General features: G+C 36.1%; 1 protein-coding gene across 1 annotated transcript; it reads left to right on the top strand.

Annotated features, from left to right (window-relative positions):
• Window positions 1-2323: 2323 nt before the first annotated feature.
• On the top strand, window positions 2324-3534 carry LOC113759164 (expansin-A1-like). The gene is made up of 3 exons (XM_027301731.1): window positions 2324-2453; window positions 2566-2878; window positions 3231-3534. Exons 1-3 carry the CDS (start codon window positions 2324-2326, stop codon window positions 3532-3534), a joined length of 747 nt encoding a protein of 248 aa, XP_027157532.1.
• The last annotated feature ends 5409 nt before the right edge of the window (window positions 3535-8943 follow it).

The raw sequence follows: 8943 nt of genomic DNA, 5'->3' as shown, positions 1-8943 counted from the left end.
TCCCATGTGAGATCTGGCACTTAAACTGCCATTTAATGACCACATGCATTTTATTCTTGATTCAAATCCCAGTGCCATGTGCATCTATAATTTGGACATCTCTTTTTTGGAGCTAATAGATGCTTTTATTGTTAGAAAATCATCTTATTGAATTGCTTTCTTCCATGAGCATTAATTCAAAGATTCCCATTTCCGAGCGGTACGCATCAAAATGTTTTACGCATTGAGAACTCCACTGGAATGTACAATAAACATACTCCTCAAGGCAGCAATCTTCACTGATTAGGTCAATGTATATATAACAAAGTTTATCTTTTCAATTAACATATCTAATGGGCTTGTTTTGAGTAAATAGTTATTATGATGTCTTCTTGTTTGGATATGGCCTTTGTACTTAATGTTAAGCTAAAATTGGCTGATTTAAAAAGTTGATTGGACTACTTTTGACAAGTTCTACACTGGTGTTCAATTAACCAATTTTAAGAAAATTTGAAGCTAGACTTTATATTGGGATCCACATTTTCTGTTTTTGGGGGCAAATCTTAGTCAAGTAACGAAAGTTTTGACTGATTCTGATGCTTACATAACTAACTAACTAACTAAATTTGTATTAGACAGGAAAAAAAGCTTACAGATTAAGACAGTTCTAAGACTAGTTACCTTTTTAATGCTCAACCTCTTTAGTCAACCAATTACTACTTGGGATCCAACAACTGTATTCAGTCAAAGAATTTCTCTTAATTTGTGATCTCAGGGAGTACAATACGGCTACTCCATCGCAAAAGAGAGTACAATACGGCATCAACAAGAAAGTCAAACTGACACAATTTGATACAATTTGTCTTGTATTGGTACTGGTGGCATCACCACACAAACTCATGTGTTGTGTTGGAATATGACTAGAGTTGTATTAATAGACTATCTGTAAAAATTCTACGAGCAACTTATGGTTTGGGGGAATATCTTGATCCATAGTAATAATCAGAATCGAACCCATTTAAATTTATTTTTACTAAAAAAAAGGCTCAAACCCATATGCAAAATAATTATGTATTGATATTTAAAAACAAAATTACCTCTAAAATTCTCAAATCAGTAATTTTAACAATAAGAACCAGTACAACATTAATATAGAATTGGTACTAGGAAAATTTTCAATTCTTAGTCCAAAGAGTAAAAGTGAGTATTATTCAGTATGAGCCGTTGAACACTAGTATATCTCCATCAACATTCTTCTTAACATAAGCAACAGCTACCATGTAATGACAATTTCACTTTCCAAATCTTTAAAGATCCTAACACCAGTATGTGACCTCATTGAATTTTGGTTATGGAATACTTGTCACCTTCAGGTTTGCCATAGACTTGTGTTGCTTGATTTCATTGGCTTTAAGAAATCTTTACATCATTTATTCATGCTAAGAAGACAAGCAAATCCTTTCTACAATCAAATGGCGAAGTCAACAACATGGACTCACCCACAAAAGACTGTTATTCCTATGTTTCATGCTGAATTAATACTCCCTCTTAGTCGAGTACATTATACTGTTAACTGCAGATCCGAAATGTTATATGTCAATAGGTCTAATAATTAATTCTATGAGATTAAAATTTTGTATGATCCATTCGTAATATACAGATTTCGGTGTCAATGTCATGTGAGTATTTGAGTTTGTTATTTATTTAAAATATTTGCAGTCCATAGTAGAATTATCCATTTTTCAGTGGCTAAGGGAAATTGAAAGAGTAAAAATGATGAACTTGTTGCCTTCAACAACTAATACATGTAAAGACTTTGAGGAAGATCTTAGTGTTTATTCAGTGTAGATTTTTTACTTGCACTTGAATGAAGGTAATGATTGAAGTGCAAATGAAATGCAAAATTCCAACTATAAAACTCAATTTAATAATCAGACCAATTTTTTGAGTATAATCATTGTTTGTGTATATTTTGAAATTCTGTTATAGTACAACGAAGATGTTCTCACATGGACCCTATGGTCATCACCTCAACTAACCATGTTACCCACTTTCCAACTGGATATTAGGATGAAGAAAATATATTTCTTGATTTCTTTTCTAACTTCCAGTCAGTACTGGCACCTCAACTTTTGTGTTCACTGGGGTCTATAAATACTTCTTCGTTCTTTCGTATCTGCCTCACATTCTCTTCATCTCTAACCAACTTGAAACTCTGAAAGTTTTCATTTGTAGTTAGAGTTGAAGTGTATAACAAATTTATAGGATCTGTTTCTTTATTTGGCTACCTAAATAGTTCTTGAAAGATACTTCTTTCGTACCTCCAATTTTTTGCAGCAGAAATATGGAAAGCATTCAAGTTTTCCTGTTAATCAGTACATTCGTGCTGAAGACTGTCCACAGTCTTAATCCTAGCGCTTGGTCAGCAGCCCATGCAACATTCTATGGTGGAAATGATGCCTCTGGTACAATGGGTAAGAAAAAGATCAAATAAAAAAATGTTTGTTTTTTCATTTCTTATAGTAACGAGAAAAAAATGATATTAGCATGAACACTTTATAGTAATGGAACATTATTTTGCTGCAGGAGGAGCTTGTGGTTATGGGAATCTGTACAGTCAAGGGTATGGTACAAGCACAGCTGCATTGAGTACTGCTCTTTTCAACAATGGACAAGCTTGTGGAGCTTGTTTTGAGATCAAATGTGTAAATGCTGGGAAGTGGTGCCTCTCGGGATCCATCATGGTTACAGCCACAAACTTCTGCCCTCCCAATAATGCTCTTCCAAATAATGACGGAGGGTGGTGTAACCCTCCGTTGAAGCATTTTGATCTTTCACAACCAATATTTCAACGCATCGCGCAGTATGAAGCTGGAATAGTCCCTGTTCAGTATAGAAGGTAAGAGTCATATTTCTGGTCCACTATCCCTTTTAATTTGTCTCAACAAATTCTTTGCTCCAAACTCCAAAGCACTTGCTTGTTTTTTGGTGGGCTAGAAATTAAGTGATTTAGGTCTGTCTCGATTTGTGAGTTTTCCAGAAAAAATTTTAGAATTCTTTTACATGTTTTTTAATTATCTTTTTACCTCGTACACCTCAAATTGTTATAGCATATTTTCTATAAAATTTTCTAAAAACACTAATTCTTTTGCGCACTTAATGCTCCTTTAGAAAGGGGAAAAAAAAAAGAAAAAGAATTAGCATGGAGAAACAAAATATGAAAAACTAATAGCATCTTTTGGCTTCTACAGGGTTCCTTGCAGGAAGAGTGGTGGAATTAAATTCACAATAAATGGGCATTCATACTTCAACCTTGTACTGGTGACTAATGTTGGGGGAGCGGGTGATGTTGTGTCTCTATCCATCAAAGGCACGAGAACTGGTTGGATAGCAATGTCTCGCAACTGGGGTCAAAACTGGCAAAGCAATTCTTACCTCGATGGTCAAGCACTCTCATTCAAGGTCACTACGAGTGATGGGAGGTCTTTAGTCTCCAACAACGTAGCCCCTCCAAAATGGTCTTTTGGACAAACCTATAGTGGAAGACAATTTTAACCAACCAAAAACAACTATTGTTTTAGCCACGCAATTTGGCCTAGTCCCTTAAGTCCAACTCTCCTCAAGTCCTGAAAACTAATTGGCAATTATACTTACCTACACCTATATCAGGCAAGGAGGAGTGCAATTGGTTATCACTCTCCTTGCTGCATCCACATTTAGGTGCACTTCAAATATATTGACTTTTTCCTTCCAGTTCCAAGTACAGTCTTTTAAGGCCTAACAATTAATACTCTCTGAGGGCATATTGAATTGTAATTCCTCTCCTTGCCCCATTGAAAGAAAGAAATTGCTATCAATAAGGGCCCTTTTAAGTGTGGCCTATGACGTTTTTGGCTGTGGTTGATGACCATATTGTGTTACACCAGCACACACCATCAAATGGTAGTTGTGAAGGTTTCTCTGTGAGGATTTCTTCTAGATCGTGCTCTGATATTTTTTCTGAGCAATTTAATAGTAATTGTCAGTGTCTGAAGATGAAAGAGGACACTTCTCTTGATTCTTCATACTAGTTTCGACTAGTGAGTGGATGTTTATCCTATTTGTGAAGCAAAGTTTTTCAGTCCATCTATTTGTGGATGCTTACTCATAATGAATATAATGAATATGAATTGGGTTGTATACAGTGATGATCATTTACATTGTTAATCAGAATGTGCTCGATTTCCTAGGGAAAAAAAGAAGAAGAAAAGAAAAAACAAATTTAAAAGAAAAAGTTCAATTGGAAAGATATAAAGTAGAATAATTAAATGTTCATGCGAAGTTGGATATAAACACGGTTCATATATTTTATTCTTAAATAATTAATTCATTCTAACTGTACAATTGCATTTCATTTCTCTTAGCAAGGAAAAAATAACATTCAAAATGTTATGACAAAAAACATTCAAAATGTTGATACAAAATTTTTCATTTGTTAAAATTTGTTGATTTCATCAGAAACTTAACCGTGGGTTTTATTTTTAAGTAAAAAAGGCACTGCTACTAATTCCCCTAAAATGAGAGAAACATGTAATCTCACAGGAAAACCCAATTCGTAACGAGATAGGTTTGGACGAAATTTGGGTAGGTTAGCCACAACTTGGGTGAATACCAAATTGACAAAATATTCAATATTCAAGAATATGCTCAAAGTGAACCAAGATTTGAAAGATAAGAGTTTCCACTCTAACCTGTAGAAAACCTCAAAGATTCAATATCATAAAATCACTCTACTGATTAACTATGTTCCATATAACTTTATTTAAAAGAAGAAACTTTCTAGATTAATCCCTATGGACCTAACCCTAATAACCAAATAAACTTGATTCAATAATTGGCCCATTAAGTTCAAAGGCTTAATACACATTGACCTCTTTATTGACTAAAAAATAACTAAATAAACAATTTAGTTTAAAGCCAAACAATAATTAATTAAAATGGATAAAATAGGAAAAATCCAAAAAATCACTAAATGAATCGTACAAAATCTGTGGATTAGCAAACAACTATTCTAATGTGTCCGTGTCTTATTTGAAACAAGTCTTCTTGTCACAATTTTTTTGTGTTTAGTCACAGGACGTGCCTGTGGCCTACAATGCAAAGTCTTCTACCTCTTCCTTGAACAAACTCTTCAACTAATTTTGCTCAAACCACATCCATATCATTCTCCTTCTTTAAAAGAATTTTTGTCCTCAAATCTTTGACCTTTTCTCGTTCAAAAAGTTGTGATCACCTTGTTTAAATCCCTACAAACTAGCCATAAAAGAATAGAACGGAGAATAAGTTGATGGCTTAGTGGAAAATATTGAGTCCTCCAATGATGGCCCAATCAACAAACAATTAGATTTTTTTTTTCCACTCCTTTCTTAGTCCTTTAGCTCGAATTCAAATACAACAAGTCCTCATGCACTTGTTACGGGGTCAGCGGGGTACGAGTAATCTTCCTAGCCTTACGTTAGAACAAATAGTTATTAGAAAGTTCGCTATAATCAACTCCTTGTAAAATTGCAACGTCTTTCAAGTAGAATATGGCTTGCTTACATAGGAACTACGTCACACAATAACTCATCCTTGTACTTCCCAATGCTGAAAAGCCACTAGAACTTGTTTTGTAACTTGTATACTCGCATCGTTGGTAAACCAGTGTATGGTATGTGGACTCGGATAATCAATTATTGGTAGTGTAAACTTATCAACCATGATTGTACTCCCAAAGTTTGCTCAACTCCCACCATCAACAATTAAATTGCACACCTTATCCCCAACACGACACCTAGTGTATAAGATATTGGTGCGTTGTCTCTTATCTACGTCCTTCTCGACTTGCACATTTCAGACTGTAGTCACCAAGATAACCTCTCCATGTTCATGTTCTTCCCCATCGGATTGATTCTCAGTCACAGGAGGCATCCCTTCAAACTCCTTCTCATCTACAGACTCAATATGTACATTTGCATTAATCACCATAACTCATTTGTTTGTGCACTGGAGAGCTTTGTGACCATGTCCATGGCACTTATAACAATGGATATCCCAGTTTCAAATAATAGAAATTGCAGTGTTGCTCAAGACCTTAGGCATTTCCACCTTAGGTTTTGAAGGCACTGTGAGAACCCTCACTTAAAAATATGAATTCTCCCAAAAATTACTTGCATTACCCTAAGGTTAAATCACTTATAACAATTCCATGCATTGCATATTATTGCTCTTACTTGAATTGTAACATTTTCTTGAGTTGGCTTTATTTTATTTCACCGCATATACTTTGTCCAAATATTCTTTTATTGTGGTTGGGACTTTATATGATAGTTTAGAGGTATTAAATAGACATTGGAACATTTGGAGTGTAGAAACTTCATTAGTCAAAGATTAAGGGAAGAAAGGGTCAAGATTGGGCCAAGTGGCAAAACCCTAGCCATCCACCTTGTTTGACCAAAGGATTAGAGGAAATTTAAACCATCTTGGAGCCATTATTTCCCTAGCTTGGCTGACTCTCTTGAAGCTTCCAAGGGAAGGAAGAAAACTCCATCTTTTTTCTTTTAAAGCCCTAGTTTGATCTTGAGCAAAAATCATAAGAGAAGGAACTTGAGTTAGTGAGTGAATCACCTTCAACCCTAGAGTGTGTTTCAAGACTAGAGCTTTGGTTTTGGTGGTTTGTTTTGGTGCTTCAAGCTTCATATAAGAGAGATATGTGAACCTTAAATCCTAGCTTTCTTGTACCATATCAAATATTTGAAGTTTTGATGGCAAACTAGGAGCCAAATGGATGTTGGTTGTGGTTAAAATTCTTGAACTAAACAAGTGGTAGTATGGTTTGTTGTTTTGCATACCATGTGTTTGATGAATTGCTTAAGCTTTGTTCATAGCTTTCCTTCATATATTTACATGTTTTGGACCCTTTTTGAGTTAAGGATAATACTTGGTATGATGTTTAAGTTAACTACAATGAAAGGATGAAGGTTGGTGAGATAAGTGAACTAGTGGACTGTTTTTCTTCTCCTTGGCTGACTGGTTTGGTAGAGGAGGTTTCTCCTTGATTTTTTGGTTCATTTGCACCTTAATTAAGTCTAAGAAACTTGGCTAAACATTGGTTTAAGGTTTGGTGTGAGTTAAAATGGAAATGAAGCAAGAAAAGTGGTTGTTTTGAGCAAGTAGTGGACTGTTTTGGTTCTTTTGATTGGCTAGACTGTTTTGGCTCTTTTAATCCATTATGTGTGTTGCATTTTGAGCTCCAATGGTACTAGGTAACTTGCTCCCCTGTATATGAACCCTAGGAGATTGATTTGGATGAATTTGAACCAAAACAAGTGAAGTTAGCATCAAGAACTAGTGTAACTTTGCTAGGGTTTTAGAGCTGATCAGAACTAAAAATTCAGCCGACTTCCCTGGATCACTGTTATTGATAGGAGATGAACTAGAGTGTACATTTGGTACCGTTGGAAATCCCTTCGAGTCTAGTTTCCAACGCCGCTAACGGCACCTGATTCTGACCTTCCTACAGTGAGATATGGCCGTTTTCCCAAGACTGCACAGGCACGACTGTTTTACCCGCGAAGACCATCTTGAACTTAAATGAGACCTTGCTTTTGCTCAACTTTCTTGCACTTATCAAACTTGTTTTTGTGACAGCCCCACCTCCCCCTAAGGTGAACCAAAGAGTTTAGCGGACCGCCTGCCCAGCTCTCGCCAGGACTACGAAGACGAATCACACAAACCCTATATTACGTGCGATAGAACCCTAAGAAAACGAACAATTGAAGACCAGCAAGCCCAAATATAACTTACCAAATCATATGGTGGAATGGGACATCGTGAACACTTCAATGAAAAGTGAAACGAAAACAAAAAAATGAACTAAAATGGCCACGTCACAATCCGAGATTAACGGCCGGATTCAAGGCAGTGGCTAAACCAAATTTTTTCAACTTCCCCTGTCAATCCGGCCAACAATCCGGCCAAGAACTGGCTGGATATGCGGCCGGATTCTCTGAAAAAAAATTTTCACCAGAAATTTTTTCTTTCCTCTTCAAATGCCGTGCTCGCCCAATCGTCCAGCGGTTACATGAAACGTTCACCAAAGCCATAAGAGCGCAACATCTCAAATGAATACACTTAATAAAAAATAAGGTTAAATACTTATTTACATTGGAGTCTTGAACAGATTAACTAAAGTACAAGCCAAAGTATTCATACTGTTCAAAATACAATTAGGGTTTCAGTTGCAAAAGAACTTAACAAAATAACCTATACACTAGCTCGACCCTTTCTTCCAAAACCATGATTTCAAAGTTTGTCCCCTGTAAGGAGAAAACAAAGATAACGGGAAGGGAGTGAGCTTACGTTCAATGAGGTACCAAAATAATAGCAGTCAAGAATCATGGAACTTCATGTTCAATTAGTCACATGTGCATATCAAATAGGAAAATAAACAAACACTTTAGATAGAAAGGATACAGGTGGCTCTCGGGAGCCCAAAATTCCCATTGCAGTACTTGATCCAAACCCGTTGACTCTCTGTCAACGTATAAAGAACAACCATGTCCGTAGACCCCACTTTATACCAAATTCCGTCCACCAAACATACCCCTTACCGGGCCCGAACACCTCAACAGAAACAAAAGTGGTAATACTCGAGTATACCGGAAATCCAGAGTCTTCAATACCCAAAGATTTTCAAGAGACAGACTACCGTGGTTCGTTATCTAATCGACGAGACTCTTGCCGGCTCAACTCGAGTAACTAGCCACAGGATTTGAGCTCAGAGGTAACAGAAAGGTCGTTGGGTGCAATATCCAAACGACAGCAGATTAAGCACAGATAACAGATTCAAATTTTCACAGTAAATGGGCATACAGACAAGAGAACGAGTGTGATAAAGTACACTCTCGTCTCAAACAGAATAAACAGATAGTACAGTCATTCAAA

The sequence above is a fragment of the Coffea eugenioides genome, unplaced genomic scaffold (assembly GCF_003713205.1).
Source record: "Coffea eugenioides isolate CCC68of unplaced genomic scaffold, Ceug_1.0 ScVebR1_95;HRSCAF=445, whole genome shotgun sequence".
Classification (NCBI taxonomy): domain Eukaryota; kingdom Viridiplantae; phylum Streptophyta; class Magnoliopsida; order Gentianales; family Rubiaceae; genus Coffea; species Coffea eugenioides.
Note: the sequence above shows the minus strand (reverse complement) of the source record. Positions and strands in the feature narration are given on the sequence as shown.

Coding starts and splice junctions, on each gene's coding strand:
- LOC113759164 (XM_027301731.1), top strand. CDS start 2,324: ATGGAAAGCATTCAAGTTTTCCTGTTAATCAGTACATTCGTGCTGAAG. Junction 2,454..2,565: donor TGATGCCTCTGGTACAATGG/GTAAGAAAAAGA, acceptor ATTTTGCTGCAG/GAGGAGCTTGTGGTTATGGG. Junction 2,879..3,230: donor GTCCCTGTTCAGTATAGAAG/GTAAGAGTCATA, acceptor TGGCTTCTACAG/GGTTCCTTGCAGGAAGAGTG.